General features: G+C 42.7%; 1 protein-coding gene across 1 annotated transcript; it reads left to right on the top strand.

Moving 5' to 3' along the window:
* The first annotated feature begins 11,903 nt into the window (after positions 1 to 11,903).
* On the top strand, positions 11,904 to 13,362 carry LOC111838537 (apelin receptor A-like). Its single transcript, XM_023801604.2, has one exon. It carries the CDS (start codon positions 12,010 to 12,012, stop codon positions 13,072 to 13,074), a length of 1,065 nt encoding a protein of 354 aa, XP_023657372.2. The 5' UTR covers positions 11,904 to 12,009; the 3' UTR covers positions 13,075 to 13,362.
* The last annotated feature ends 2,792 nt before the right edge of the window (positions 13,363 to 16,154 follow it).

A 16,154-nucleotide genomic window follows, 5' to 3' on the forward strand; every position in this document is an offset into this window, starting at 1 on the left:
TTGTGTTGTATGGTTTTTTGACATTTCTGACACAAATTTATTAATAGGTCTATATAATGCTGTAAAAATGGATCTCTGGGCCATGACGCAGACTGAGATAGTTCCCGGTTCATCCACAAGGTGGCGTTTAATGCACCCATACCATTGCACAATTATATTACAATACATGTGACTACGAAGAATTATTTACAAAGTTGACTCCAGTCCAACCTGCTGCGCTGCCCAACGGTACCCCCAGGGCTACATTGCCCCCGTCTCAGGGGGTCACCCATCTCGGTACCGCCGCAAAATCCGAGGACTCCCGGCAGTCCTCTCCGGCCATGGTACTCTGGTACTCTGGTACTCTGGCTGGTACGGAGCCAGGTGGTCGCAGTGCAGCACGACAGTCCTGCGTCGCTCTGGCAACCTTACCCAATTACACCAATTTGGGGATCTGTTACAGGACCTCCCCAGAGCCCCTCCAGTGGCTGTCGAGGTTGGGTGACTGCCCCTTCTACCTGATAGGGCAGTACAGCCAAACAGGGTCCCCGGGCTGGAAGGCCTGTCCCCAGCAGCAGAAGTCATGCGCCCTCTGCTGTCCGCCAGTGGCTGCGCCCTGATGATTCCTGGCCAGATCATGCACATGTGCTCATGTGCTCCTGCAGCTGGTGCAGGTAGTGCAGTGTCTGTTTCTGGCAGCTCCGGCTCAGGGGGCGAGCTGAATACCAGCTCCACTGGGGACTGCAGCTCGTGGCCAAACATAAATGCAGTGGGGGTGTGGCCAGTGCTTTCCTGCACTGCTGTGCGATACGCCCACAGGACCAGGGGAAGGTGTGCATCCCAGGCATGCTGGTGCTCATTTACAAGCATTTGCCAGTGTTGCAGCTGGGTTTGCTGAAACCGCTCCTCCAGCCCATCAGGGGCCCCAAACTAGGACTGGACGATATGGCAAAAATTTATATCACGATATATTTCTTAATTTTGGTCGATACGATATAATTCCGATATCGATATGGACAATATTAAAAAGCTTCAGGAAAAAACTGCCGAGGACACACACAATGGATGTCTGCAAACTGAATTTGCAAAGTCTATAATACCTCCAGGCTCCTCCTATTAAAATTATATAATTTTTTTAAAAATAAAAACAGTACAAAAAAAAACAAGGTTCACTTTTTATTTGTATTTAGCCTTTACAAACAAGAAATGTGAAATAAACTATCAAATAAATAAAACTCTCAGACTCAGCTTATTAACAATAATATATTTCCATTTAAACTAAAACAGGCTGATTATTCATATACTGTATATTATATGATACAGTATATATGTATATCGAAATATCGGAAATGTGTTTAAAAATCGTATCACCGTTATTGAAAAAAATTATATCGCGATATATATTGATATCGAATTATTGTCCAGCCCTAACCCCAAACCTGCAAAAAAAGCTCCTTGAGCAGCTTAGCCACTGTGGTGGTGGCGCTCTAGTCGGGAACTGCATATGTCTGGAGTCGCTTCGTGAAGTAGTGCATGGCGGTTTCTGGCCTCAGTGTGGAGGATCAGGACGTCCACCCCCACCTGCTCCATGGGGACACCCACCAAGTACGGCTGCAGGGGAGGTTTCGAACTGCCAGCTCACGCTCTGCAGTGCTGTGCACACATCACCACATTACATGAATAGCTGTGTCCTGTCGGCAACTGGGCCAGTAGAATCGATGCCGCAGCTTCCCTTAGCATGTTTTTCTCCTTGAAGTACCCAGCCCTGACAGCCCTGTATACTGACCTTAACACAGTGGGGCGCAAACTCCATGGGAACAACAGCTGCAGTAGCTCCCATGTGCCGTGCGGTGATGACCAGCACTGATATTCAGATAACATTCTGAGGGATTGCCAACATGGATTTAGGAGAAGTAGATCCTGATTAACTAATTTACTTAAGTTCTTTTCAGGAAGCTACAAGAGAAATTGATCACAAAAAGGCCTACGATGTGGTCTACTTAGATTTCCAGAAGGCCTTTGATGTCGTCCCCCACAAATGGCTCTTGCTTAAGATCAGAGCTGCAGGGGTTTTAGGAACTGTGGCAGCTTGGATCGAAAACTGGTTAACTGACAGGAAGCAGCAGGTAGTTATTAGAGGCGCAATGTCACAGTGGACCTGTGTTCATAGTGGGGTACCGCAGGGTTCAATTTTAGGACCACTATTGTTCCTATTTTACATTAATGATATTGACACCAATACATATAGAAAACTGGTTAAATTTGCAGACGACACCAAGGTGGGTGGTGTAGCAGATACTGATCTAGCAGCAGAGAGGCTACAACGGGATCTTGATTTTATTAGCGACTGGGCTGATACCTGGCATATGAAATTTAACACAGATAAATGTAAGGTAATCCATGCAGGAAGCAGAAATATAAAGTACAGATATTTTATGGGTTCCACTGAAATAAAGGTAGCTGATTATGAGAAAGACCTCGGTGTGTATGTTGATGCTTCTATGTCCCACTCTTGCCAGTGTGGGGAAGCAATAAAAAAAGGCCAATAGAATGTTGGGTTACATGTTCCTTTTATCAACAGTCTGTGCTTTTCTCACGAGGAGGCTGGGGAGGAGTCAACAAAATACTACTTAAAGTTCATTCCTTAATTCTGGAATAACGAAGGGTTTCTGGAAACGTGCATAGACCTTACTCGTTCTTTGCTTATGTTGTTATCTTGTTCATTATTCACTAAGATTGATCACCTTCTGGAAAGTCACACCAGGTTGAATAATTGGTATCCTCTTTGGGCGGCAGTTGGTGGGCAGGAATGGGTCTGGTGGTTGGTGTTGGCAATCAGAGGGCTTAGGCAATATTCAGAGTGGCTGGACAGAACAGGGTTCGGGTGAGATGCGTCATCAGTTGTCGGGCTAGGCAGAATTCGAGGTCTGAAGGGCAAAAGAAATCAGAAAAACAAGGAGGCAGGCAGGCAGGACAGGAAAAACCACAAACATAACGCTTGAGCTCTAGGAAGACGTGCCTGCCGGTATCCCGGGGCGCTTCGCTGATGGTGCCAGTCTTGCAACTCAGGATTCCCTGAGGGTGAAGTCGAAGAGACGCGGAAACTCAGTGTGATGTCATCGGGGCTTCCTCAGACCACTCTGTGGCCGGTCTATAATATAAAAAAAAGCTACAGGTCTGACTGCATACCCTGTATGTAATAGATAAAGCACTTGAATCCTACTTTCAATATCTCCTTGTACCTTCAAAAGTGTACTTGCTTTTTTGACTTAAGTTCATGGGAGGATCAGCACCTAGGTCAATTGCAGCACACCCTCAGAAAACAAGGGTAAAATTGTCTACCTTTGTTTGTCACTCAGGCAGTACCCATGCAGTTGTACCTTTTACGGTACAGAAATGGACTCTGATTAACATCCCAAAGGTACAAACAACATTAATGTATCATCAATGGTACAGAAATGTTCCTCAGAGTCCATTTCCTGGGCGTCCCTACGGGTGGCTGCCCTTCGCGGACAGCTTGCTCTACAAAGAGCAAGTTGAGGGAGGCGTAAAAACAATTTCCCCATGGGGATCAATAAATAAAGTACCAATTATTTCTGTACCTTAAAAGGTCCAATTACATACAGCTTACATACAATGGTAAAACTGGCAGACCATTGAGGGTACAAGTTTAATAAAAGTTCATGTCTGTCTTCAATGCTCTGTCTTCATCTTTCCCCATTAAATAAAGACTCGGGCTTGCTTACACTTGTATGTAGCTATATAAGGCTTCTTAAAGCCAAAGGTCGACAACTTCTATATAAGAAAACTGGTCTTGTTGTTCATTGAGAGATGTACAATAATCATATTTCACATTATAAGGGTTGTATTGCTCAAACTAAATCCAATTACTACTCTGGTATCATATGTTCAAATGAAGGAAACATCAAGTCTTTGTTTACACTGTTTAACACTATTATTAGGCCTCTGGACTCCCTACCCTCTCACCTGTATTCTGTTGAATTCTGTAATTCCTTAATGTAATTTTTAAATGAGAAAATGCACAAGATCCACCAGCATTTGGGCTCACACACCTCCTCCAGTACCTCCTCTGATATCAACCCGTTTTCACATACATTTCCAGCTTCCCACTGACTTGCTCATCTCAGACCTTATCTCTAAGTCAAAATCTTCTACCTGTCAATTAGACCCCCTTCCTAGTGTTCTGGTTAAAACCTGCCTCCCATCTCTGCTTCCCCTCATCTCTGAAATTATTCACTCTTCACTTACCACTGGAATTGTTCCTATCTCTCAAAACCGCTGCCATCACCCCAATTTTGAAAAATCCTAACAACTTTAATAATTTCCACCCTATTTCTAATTTACCTTATTTCTCCAAAATTCTTGAAAAAATAGTAGCCTCACAAATCAACTCAAAATAATCTGTACGAACAATTCCAGTCTGGTTTCCGCCCCCTACATAGCACTGAAACTGCCCTTATCAAAATCACCAATGACCTCCTCATGGCAGCTGATGCCGGTTTACTTACCATTTTAATTCTACTTGATTTGAGTTCGGCCTTTGACACTATATCTCATTCCGTTCTTCCAAATAGATTAATTTCTATCTTGTTCAACTTAAATCATTTACATCCCAGCCCTCTCCAGTTACCACTGGTGTGCCCCATGGCTCTGTCCTGGGGCCCCTTCTTGTCATTTTCATTGCTACGCAGATGATACCCAGCTCTATCTTTCTAGTAAACCCAATTCCACCCTCCCACCCCCTCACTTACTGATTGCATTAATGAGTTAAAATGTTAGTTTTCTTCTAATTTCCTCAAACTTAACAGTGAAAAAACAGGATTTCTTCTAATTGGTACCAAGTAGTTAAGTTCTCCCCAAGCGAGCTCGATGGGCCGAATGGCCTCCTCTCGTTTGTATAGTTCTTGTGTTCTTAAACAATTTCTAAAGCTGACAGTTTTTCAATCACAATCGATAACTCTTGTGTCTCCCCCTCCCCTCAGGCTAAGAGTCTGGGTGTCGTCCTCGATAGCACATTATCCTTTCAATCTCACATTAACAATATTACTCGGTCCGCATATTTCCATCTCCGCAATATTAATTGTCTCCGTCCTTCCCTCACCCCCCATACCACCGCTGTCCTTGTTCACAGTTTAGTCACGTCACGACTGGACTACTGCAATCCCCTTCTGTTTGGTCTGACCAGCAAATCTCTCCATAAGCTTCAATTACTTCAAAATTCTGCTGCTCATATTAGTAAAAAACCCCCTCAATACATCATATCACCCCTGTCCTGCAGCAGCTGCACTGGCTTGCATTAATTTCAAAATCCTCCTCTATACGTTTAAGGCCATCCACAACCTCGCTCTTCCATACCTCTCTGATCTTATTCACATTGCTACTCCCTCTCGTTCCCTCAGGTCTTCCTCCTCTATTCATCTCATCGTCCCTTCTGCCCGCCTTGTCACTATGGGGAGCAGGGCATTCTGTTGCTCTGCTCCCCGACTCTGGAACTCCCTACCAAAAGACATTAGAAATATAAACTCCTTTTCTCTTTTTAAATCTAAACTCAAAACGCATCTGTTTAAAAGTGCCTACTCTCTGTGAATTCTTATAGCTTTTTATACTGTTTTAGTTTTGTAATTTGTTTTTATTCTGATTGTTCTTATTTGTTGTGTAATTCTGTACGGTGTCCTTGTGTGCACTGAAAGGCACCTTTAAAATAACATTTATTATTATTATTATTTTTATTATTATTATATAAAATATGAACATTTTAGAAAGAGCAGTTTTGCATTCTTGGTTAATTGTGATGTAGGATTTAATAATATGCATTTTAAAAATATTATGGTCCTGTTTACGAGACAAACGATAAGTATCTCATCTTGTGACTGGTTTAGCATCCTGCTCAGCCTAAAGCGTATTTCTTTGGTGCAAAGGGGCTTCACGCTCATGAATGCAGTCTGTCAGTTGAGGTGACTGTGAGGATTTAGACAGCAGCTGAGCTACAGTGATGGACCCTCCATCTCCTCAATTGGGCCAGATCAGCTCCAAGCAAATCTACTAAACGATTCTGTAAAGGATAACAGAAGGCATAAGACTGACTCTGAGTGTTGTGTTTAGGATTCAGGATAATCATTTATGAGTAGGAGATACACATTTTGTATGAGTTAATGTAGATATTAAATGAACAAATATAATGTAATAATCAGTGAATAGTTCTGAGGTCCATTTCTTGGTAGGGATATTTGATCATTTCCTCCAAGATTAGAATTCATTGCATCATAAGCATCCTGTTACTCAATGCTTTGATTACACCCAAGATATTTTCACCTCAAAAACACAGTTTAATGTTTAGAGGTTGTGGTTGTGTTTAGTGGTATGTAGCCTCCTTCAGACTGTGTGAGAAGAAAGGCCATGGATTTCAGCTCTTTGTCTAGTGATGAACTTGCATGGTTTACATCAAATGCAGTTTTGTTGGAGTAATTTATACTCTGCATATGTTGGGTCTCTGTGTCTCCTTGCATGCTGAAGCAAAATATGGTCAGGTATGGACTTATCTGACAAGAGATTAGTAGATTTTAAGTTAAAAAAATACAGCTTGTATAAACAAATCTGCTGAAAGGGTAACATAAAGTCAGAGGGTACTGATGGCCATCTTGGTGTTGAGGTCCTGTTCAGCTGCTGGAGAATGCTCTCCACATTGTCTGCATTGCTGATGACCATTACTGAATTTTCTGAACTTTCGGGAAAATATATGGTTTGAGCATCTGTCCCCTACCATCATCACAGGTGCTTTGGCATGTAAGGCAATAACTCAAAAACCATTCGATGGTTCTTTTTCAAACTTTGCAGAAGCATTTTATGGGGAGGAAGTAAAACTGATTAATTTTTGAGGCAGATCACCGCAACTCTTTACCCTCTTAAACTAGATTTGAGAAAGCAGTTCTTTACACAGTGTGTAGTCTAGATCCCGAACTGGAACTGCTTATATTTTGAGACCGATCATCTGGAAATTGTGTCCCATAGTGAGAGCAAAGGGAAGGGTGAAAAGTGACATTTAACCCTGTGGAGTCAAAAAGTATTTGATGGATCTTATTATTGCTTCACAAAAAACTATATGGATGAAATGGATGAAGCTCTATATGGGGCACCAACTGTCAAGCGTTCATTTTCATGTACAAAATTCTGTGCCACAAAAACCATTATTTAATGATGAAATCAACTAATGCCTTGCTGCATTCTGTCCACAAAAGCAAAAAGACTTCACTTTCTTTCGTGCACAGAAATCAAAATGAACGATTCTCTCCATTTGTATGTTGCCATGCCATTTTTCCCTGAATAACACTGACCCTGTTGGTTCATATCAGACACACTGGCTAACCTGCGTGTAATATGCAAAAATAAAATGGCGGATATGAATGGATTGACACAAGGAGTCCCAGACTGTCTGCCGACCCTCATAGAGCTGCTGTTGGAGCTACAGTTACTCAACCTGGTCCGCAGAGTGTTCAGGGGGACAGCTGGGACAGAACAGTCACTGGTCAGCTGCCTATTGTAAGGAGGGTTCTTGTTATGCTCCTAATTAGGTAGTGATTACTGAATGTCGACCATAGGCTGCGAGGTTTATACTGTATAAAAAGTGGAAATTCTACACAGAGTGAGTACTCAGTCACCAGCTTTCAGTGTCTATCGTTACCCTTATGGTGATTTGATGTCATCTTTAAGGACATTTACTGTTTTAACTTTTAAAATATTGTTTATATTCATTATTGTCTTTTTAATATAAAACAATAAAAGAGGTTTAACTTCACAAAACCAAACATGACTGAATGTTGTGCCTACTTACTTAAGTTTATTGACTATTTCAAAATACAGTACAGCTGTTCAAACACTTTTCAAATAACTGTAAAAATTAAATTACTTAACTGTGTATAATTATACGCTATAATACAGTACTGTACATAAATATTCAATCCAATAATATTTATACAGTGCATTTTCACAACGTTACATTGTCTCAACGCGCTTATTGTACTTTCGAAGCTGCATCTTGGTGTCTCGTTTTTTGGCAGTTTAACATACGCTTTGATGAGTCTATATTTCTCATTGAGAGAAAATGACTTTCTTTTCCCCGTCATGTTTGCTGTGCACGTAGCATTAGTCTCAGGTAGCTAGCCAGAAGCAGACGGATTACAGGGTTGTCAACTGTCATGCATCTGGTGTAACTCTCACGTTTTCATACTCTCACGCTCATGCAAGAAATCTTACAGCAAATCTACATTATTCCATTATAAACTGAACAGTAGCTGCATCAAAAGTGTTGTTGAGGTAGTTTGCAAACCAGACAGACTATTTACAAGGTAGTAAAAGTAGTGTGCATGTATGTGCAGACTTGTCTGGAACCGAAAATTCAAAAACCCTGTTTAAATGTGAAATAATCACTAATTAATTAGGAGCATAGCAAGGACCCTTCTTACAATATGGTCACTGATCAGGACAGTGGCAGTAGGTTATATTTGGGATGAATGGAGGGGTCCCACCAGTCTAGTCCGGAGGCAGTGCATACATTCCCGTAGTCAATATCAATGCTATTATGGAGAGTAAAGATTTGGAGGGTGAGGAACCTGCAGCTCACATAATGGCAGCCAACAGCTGGATAATTAATTTTTGGGGTCAGGCTGTGCTCATGACCGCTGAGTGTGGGTTCATCTCGCAGTCAGGGGCGCTGTGAGGTCCCCAGAATGCAACGCTGTGTCCCCATCAGGACCATGACCATAGACTCAGACGTATCTTTAGCAGAACCATTGGTGCTGTGTTTTATTTGTGTGAGGGAAGTGATAGCCCTGTTTGTTGCATCTTCCATTACATCAGGGTTGTTTCAACTGTCTGGCAAATAAGTCACCTCTTGGCACACAGGAGGACCACAGGAAGCAGACATTGGCCACATTTTCAGCCACTTCTGATGTGTGGCAGTTTGGTTGGAGCCACCACTGTGTCAGTTGCATTAGTTGACATGTTTACATTCAGGGTGGCTGATCTGGGGTTTAGTTCCAACTGTGAAACCTGAGCACTATGGGGATGTGAAAGTGGCACAAACAGCTCAGGATCTCTGTCTTCAGGTCAGCATAATCTTTTGACACCAGCTATGGCAAAGAGTAGAACCCTCAGGTTCCAGTTTATGGATAAAGTCTTGCATGTTGACATCTCTGTGTCCTTCACAGACACAGAGTCCGGTATGTTGGCATCTCTGCATCCTTCACAGACACAGAGTCCGGTATGTTGGCATCTCTGTGTCCTTCACAGACACAGGGTCAGGTATGTTGGCATCTCCGTGTCCTTCACAGACACAGGGTCCTGTATGTTGGCATCTCTGTGTCCTTCACAGACACAGGGTCAGGTATGTTGGCATCTCCGTGTCCTTCACAGACACAGAGTCCGGTATGTTGGCATCTCTGTGTCCTTCACAGACACAGAGTCCGGTATGTTGGCATCTCTGCGTCCTTCACAGACACAGGGTCCGGCATGTTGACATCTCTGTGTCCTTCAGAGACACAGAGTCCGGTATGTTGGCATCTCTGTGTCCTTCACAGACACAGAGTCCGGTATGTTGGCATCTCTGTGTCCTTCACAGACACAGGGTCAGGTATGTTGGCATCTCTGTGTCCTTCACAGACACAGGGTCCTGTATGTTGGCATCTCTGTGTCCTTCACAGACACAGAGTACGTCATGTTGGCATCTCTTCCACAGTGTGGTGGATTGTAAGGAAATACTTCTGAAGGGATGATAATTATTTAGGAAAGTGGAAGTAGGCTTCGGTTTTAGGGAGCATTGGTGGATGGGGTGCTTCACTGCATTGAAGGCTGCAGATAGATCTGGCAGGATGACTGAGATGCAGCTCTTGCAGTTTGCAGGAAGTGCAGATACATCAGGATAGTGATCTTGCCTTTAAGTTGAACTGGTGAGGATCCAGAAAGGTATTCTGTGCGAGAAATTCAGGAAATTAATTTAGGTCAGTACACTCAAGTGATTATCCAGAAATTTGAGGAGAGAGGCTGGATTGTAGTATGACTTCTGATGGTGTGGGTTTTTAAGCAGTGGAATTACTTGAGCCTGCTTAAATGTAAGTGAGAATCTTACAGTCAGAGGCTGTGTGTTGATGATGTGAGCAAGGTAATTTCACAAGTAAGTGTAAAATTCATAGTTATCTCTTTTGTATTTATTACACTTTAAAATTTGATGTATACACAGACTTGCTGCAGAAACCAAATCTTGCCAAAGCAATCACTTGTATCTCTGACTCCACAAAGTTATCTTAGTCACACTGCAGCTATGAGAAAAACACAGGAAATTTCATGAGCGTGGACTTCTAGGCGATAACCAATGATAATAATTAGCCGTCCAAGAAGCATAGTTGTAATGCAACTAGATGTATACTTAATAATTAACTAGATGTATTAAATATAAGAATTAGATGTCTTAATGGTAACACTTAAAGCAGTCATCACAATGCACTATAGATACCTTCATTATACTGCATTAACATGTCAGTATGAGACTTAAGGATGCCGTGTACTGCATTATGAAGGTATTTATAGTGGATTATAGATGAGAGCTTCAGAGAGTATTCATAGTGCATAATAAACATGGCCATAATGTATTACACCTTTTTATAAATAGTTATAGCCATGTTTGTAATACTTTATTAATGCATTATAATGCAAAATGAATATTACTATAATGCAATATACAGGACTGCTTTAAGTAACGTGTTACTGTATTAATTAACTAATACTTAACTAGTTTTACAGGTAATACTAGCAAACAAGGTCCCCAGCACCTGGGCTTTTGTGGTCTGCATTCAGAAGAGCTCAGCTTAGCACTGTCCATGCAATAACAGCACTCTCAGTGACCAGATGCTCCTTCTGAGCTGAGGAGGACAGTGGGACACTGGAGGTCTCTGAACTCTGAGCAATGGTGTGGGCTCTAGAGTGTGATACTCAATAGAGTAAAATGTCTGGGTGTATCCTCTTTCTCAGACCCAAATTCAGAGATGGATCGTAATAGACTCAGTTTGTCAATAACCAACTAGTGGTGTAAATATTTAATAATTTTCTATTCAATAATCTATTAGATAGAGCATTGATTAAAAATAAATCATAAAAATCAAAAGCCACCTAATCATATGTGATACATGTCTTACAAGAGTATTAATGAGTCATGTATTTAACTCAAATGATTCAAATTAAGTACGAGTACGATGAATGCCTGTACAAAGTCCCTTTGTGTCACGCCCCGCTCCGTCCGCTCCTGATGTGTGCCACGCCCACCTCGTTACCTTGTGTTCATCCCTGATTGTTCTCACCTGTGGCTCGTTACCCGTAGTTTGTCTTTTGTATTTAGTCCTCGTCTGAGTCAGTCTTCCCCAGACTCGTCATTGATGTTTGCTGTCGTGTTTCCCCAGTCCGGTCCTGTCTTAATAAATCCCCGTTTTACCCTGCTTTCTGGCTCCGATCGCCTGCTTTCCGGCTCGCTAGCCCCGCGATCGTGACACTTTAGATGATACTGGGATAATTATGCATAGTCTACATTTAATTTCTCATTGGAGGAGTTGAATTTGTAGAAGACGGTGACTGAAGGAAGTCTGCTTAAACAAATAATGGCTGTATAACCTTCATTTGCATCCATATTGCATGTATACAGCTTGTTTATATATATATATATATATATATATATATATAATGTATGGCCACTTCATTCATGATTCACAGTTAAATCTTTGTCAGTATGTGTCCAAAGAAACAATGTAAAGCGCTGATGGAGGAAGGCTGACGGTGCGTGCATGGGGGGGGGGGGGGGGGGGGGGGTGCGGGGGGGCGGGGGGGAGTGGCAGACTGGGAGTATTTAAAAGAGCCAGTGTAGCCCTGCTGTAAGCTCAGACACTCCGCCGCTCACTTTGGGTGAGCGTCTGTCTGAAACAGGAAGCGATACCCAACTATCCCTCCATTTTGTTTGATTTGCCTGTTTTGATGGTGACTTTGAATTTTGCTGCAGAGACAGACGTGTTGGATTTAAAAGGTTACTTAGCAAAAAAGACCATGGAGAACAAGACAAGTCCAATGACGCAAGTCAAGATGCAGCTGGGGCCGCCACTTGCTGCCATCTACTTGGTCATCTTCATCCTGGGGTTATTCGGTAACGGACTGGTCATCATCATCTCAAAGTTTAAATCCAAGCAGGGAGGTGCTAACAGTTACATCAGACACCTGGCCTCGGCAGACTTGCTATTTGTGCTGACATTGCCACTGTGGGCAACAGAAGCTTTGCTTCAATATCACTGGCCATTTGGATGGTTCCTCTGTAAGGTCAGCAGCTCCATAGTACAACTCAGTATGTATGCCAGCATCTTTCTCCTCACCTACATGAGCTTTGACCGCTACTTGGCCATCGTGTGGCGAGTACCCAGCAGCCAGCGGTACTCACAGAAGACCATGCTGGTCTCGCTGTGGTCCATCTGGCTTTTGTCCTTCCTCCTGACTACACCCACAGCACTCTTCCGCACCACACAGACTACGCACGAGAATAAGACATCTTGTAATATGAACTTTAGCCTTGTGGTGTCAGCACCAGAGCAGGCCAATGCCTGGGCTGCTGGCTTGTATCTCATGCGCATAGTGATGGGATTCCTCTTGCCTTTCATGGGCATCACAATCTGCTACTGTTTCATTGGCCGAGCCTTAAATCACCACTTTAGTGCTGTGCACCAGGAGGAGCAGCGGCGTCGGCGGCTGCTGAAGATCATCAGCATACTGGTTGTGGTGTTCTCCCTCTGCTGGGCACCTTTCCATGTGATAAATACTTTTTATGTCCTAATGCTTCAGCAGCATTTACCTGACAGAATCTCAAGCTTTATTTTTCCAGCATTTTACTTAACCACCTGCCTGGCCTACGTCAACAGCTGCCTCAACCCCTTCCTCTACGCCTTCTTTGACTTGCGCTTCCGCACCAAGTGCCTTAAGCTCCTCCGCCTAAAGAAGTATACAGAGGGTTCTGCAAGCTCCCAGTCCATGCAGACCCCGAGCTCTGAACACTGACCTTGTTTCCTGTGGAAGCACATCTCTCTCTGAAAGGAGGAACTAGGTCCACGGACTGGGAAATGCAGTTTAGTTTCTTTCAAAGGTCTGTACTTATATAATGTGTTTGCATGTATTAATCACGCAGAGAGCAAATGGAAGCAGCAGCGTTCCCATTGTAATAATTCGTAAAAGAAGCCTGTAGAGTATGAATTACAGTGGGAAGATGGTCTACAGAATGCAGCTTCAAGAGATTGTGTGCTTTTCCTTTGTTACTTTGTATCTTTAGCACAAATATTAAAGCAGAGCATGGATTGTATTATTTTGTCTTGTCCTAAGTGGAAGTTGCACTTAGCTTGTGGCTTGGTTACCTTGGGTGAGGGGTTTGTGAATTCATTAATAAAATCACCTTGAACAAATGTGTCAAGTGTGTTGTATATAATCATATAAACATCTCAGACATTAAAACGATCAAGCAAGGAAATCGAAAGGTGTAATATTATGATGGAGAATGTGGAAATGTTTTTTTATTTGTTGTTTGTTTGAAATAAATAAAAAATGAATGAATGAATGAATGAATGAATGAAAAAAGCGAAACTCTCAGCAAAAAACAAAACAAAACTCGGACTCCCTAAGACCATTTTGACTGCATTGTCATTGCTTTGAGGCTCAGCTGTACTGAACATTCTTTCAGAGCTTTTACTTGTACAAATGCACATGTGTTTTCTTGCTAGTTTGGCTATAAAAAGAAACACTGGTTACCATGTCACCACATCAGAAGATCTGAGGAAGGATCGAATGCGTCTTCCCGGAGGTGCTTTGTCATCTTAGCATCTTTGACATCATCCATGACCTCTGTACCATTCATGTTGACCCGCTACCTTGGGTCCAAGACGGTGGCCTTTCTCAGAAGCTCTCGAATTGCAGGTGGCTTGTAGATCAAGACCACCACACATGTTGTTCTTGATGTTTTCTGTGAGAATGGTGTTCTTGAGATCTGGGGATCAGATTCCTCCTTTGACACTCACTCACCACATTGCACAACAATGTCTCATGGAGCCACAGGTTGTACTTTCTGGGCTTATGGTAGAGGACACCACTGAGGGATAGCAGGAAAGACTTCTTGTAAGTTGTATATAGTTCCCTCTTGTAGGTTGTCAAGGTACAATACACCTCACAGCACGCCTGGGGAATGAGGGCCACCAGCCTCAGTGTGATACATCCAAAGTTGGTGGGAGTATTGCGAAATCCAAGTAGCATCACACTAAACTACCAAAGCCCCTATTTAATGTTAAAGGCTATCTCAGGCTTTTCCGCTTGTGCTTTACCACACACCAGTACCCACTGCGGAGACCAGGAGAGTTAAACCAGCTTAACCTAGAAAGGTAGTCACTGACATTACTAATGCTGGCCAGAAAGTAGGGGTCCCTCCAGATGATGGCATCAAGCCATTGATAGTCCATGCAGGACCGCCAGAAGTAGTCATTCTTATGGGTAAGGACTACTGGAGCTACCTATAGAGTATCCAGTGGTTCTATAACACCTTCCTCTGCCTTCACTGGGTTTGTCTGCTTGGCTATTGCAAAAGCTAACTCCTGGCATTGCAACCAAATGGGTTGGACATCACTGGCGTCAACGGAAAGCTGCAGTTTCTATCAAGGAAATCGCCATCAACAGCTAATACTATGTTGGCAAAAGGAACAGGCTTGAGTGTCGTTGCTCCAAAAGCAAGGAATCGAGTGTACTCTGTGTAAGATTGGGATGGTGGGGATAGCTGGACACCCTCCACAGTCCCAACACCCCCCCCCCCCCCACACACACACACACCCCGGGGTGATGAGGGACACACCTCTGCTACTTACTCTGTTAGTGAGAATGGGAATTCGGTGTGCTTAAATGTAGCTTTTATGTAAAATATAAACACTTAGGTTCCTGATTCACAAAGAACTGAGCACTCAGGGAAAAGGTCCCATATAGGATTGTAATAAAGTGCCTTTGTTGTTTGATATTCTGCTGCAACTTGTGAAAACTACAGAGTTAACTTAGACATCTCTGGCTTATTGTCTGTAAAATTAAAAGGTAACAGACACTTTTAGAGTGGAAATAAAATGATAGAGTGGAAATAAAATGATAATCAGCAGTTTCTGTTTTGTGGTAGTGTAACATTTTAAAAACAATTTTGCTTTTACATATTTTGTTCATCTGGCTTTACTGGGGATTTCTTTCTTGAGTTACTAAGAATATACCAGATAACCAGTATCACCTCATGATGGAATGACATCAGACTGACCTCTTAATGTTCCTGCGTGCAGCACTAGGCACTTCCTGTTAGAGTCACATTACAGGAAGTGACCCTGGTTGATAACCCTCAGCCATAGCAGTCTGCGGGTTAGGGACAAGGTCAGGGTCAGCTCTGAAGTTTTCCTGATAAAGTGATATCTTATTTTAATATTAAATTAACAGATAAATGTGACTTTTACTAAGAATGGAGTTTGCAATGGTTATACTATGTGTGACTAACCAGTGTAATTATAATTAAATATCTTTACATTTCCAGGGTTAGAACACAGCAGTGTGTAACCACAAATTTATGGGTGTGTATGGCAAACACAGGACCACCAGAAGGAGTCGTTCTTATGGATAAGGGCTATTGGAGCTACCTGTAGAGCATCCAGTGGTTCTATGAAACCCTCCAGGGGCCAGCAAAGGAAACCCAAAATAGCATAGTCCCAGTTTATGAAGTAAAACTGTGTGTAGTGCAGGTATAAATGCAGAAGGTCCAGCTGATGTCAGGACAGGCAGGTGAGGAAGCTACGTCCTTCAGCGGGAAGGAGGGGTTGGTGTGGTCCAGCAGCAAGCAGGTGAGGATGGTAGATTTGTATATTTAGGCTGGATGGGCAGCCAGGGAACTCCATGACAGAGAAATGTATGGTGCATTAGAAAAACTGTGACAAATAGCTGAAATTATATACAGTATTTTGTAGTGTGGTATGGAGACAAGGAAATTCTGACAGGTCTAATTAACTGTGGCAGCTTAACTAGGCAGGAGAGGTGTGGGGACACAGGCTGGAGGAATCCCTGAGCACCAGCACTCCAACATC

Source organism: Paramormyrops kingsleyae, chromosome 7 (genome assembly GCF_048594095.1).
Source record: "Paramormyrops kingsleyae isolate MSU_618 chromosome 7, PKINGS_0.4, whole genome shotgun sequence".
Lineage (NCBI taxonomy): Eukaryota > Metazoa > Chordata > Actinopteri > Osteoglossiformes > Mormyridae > Paramormyrops > Paramormyrops kingsleyae.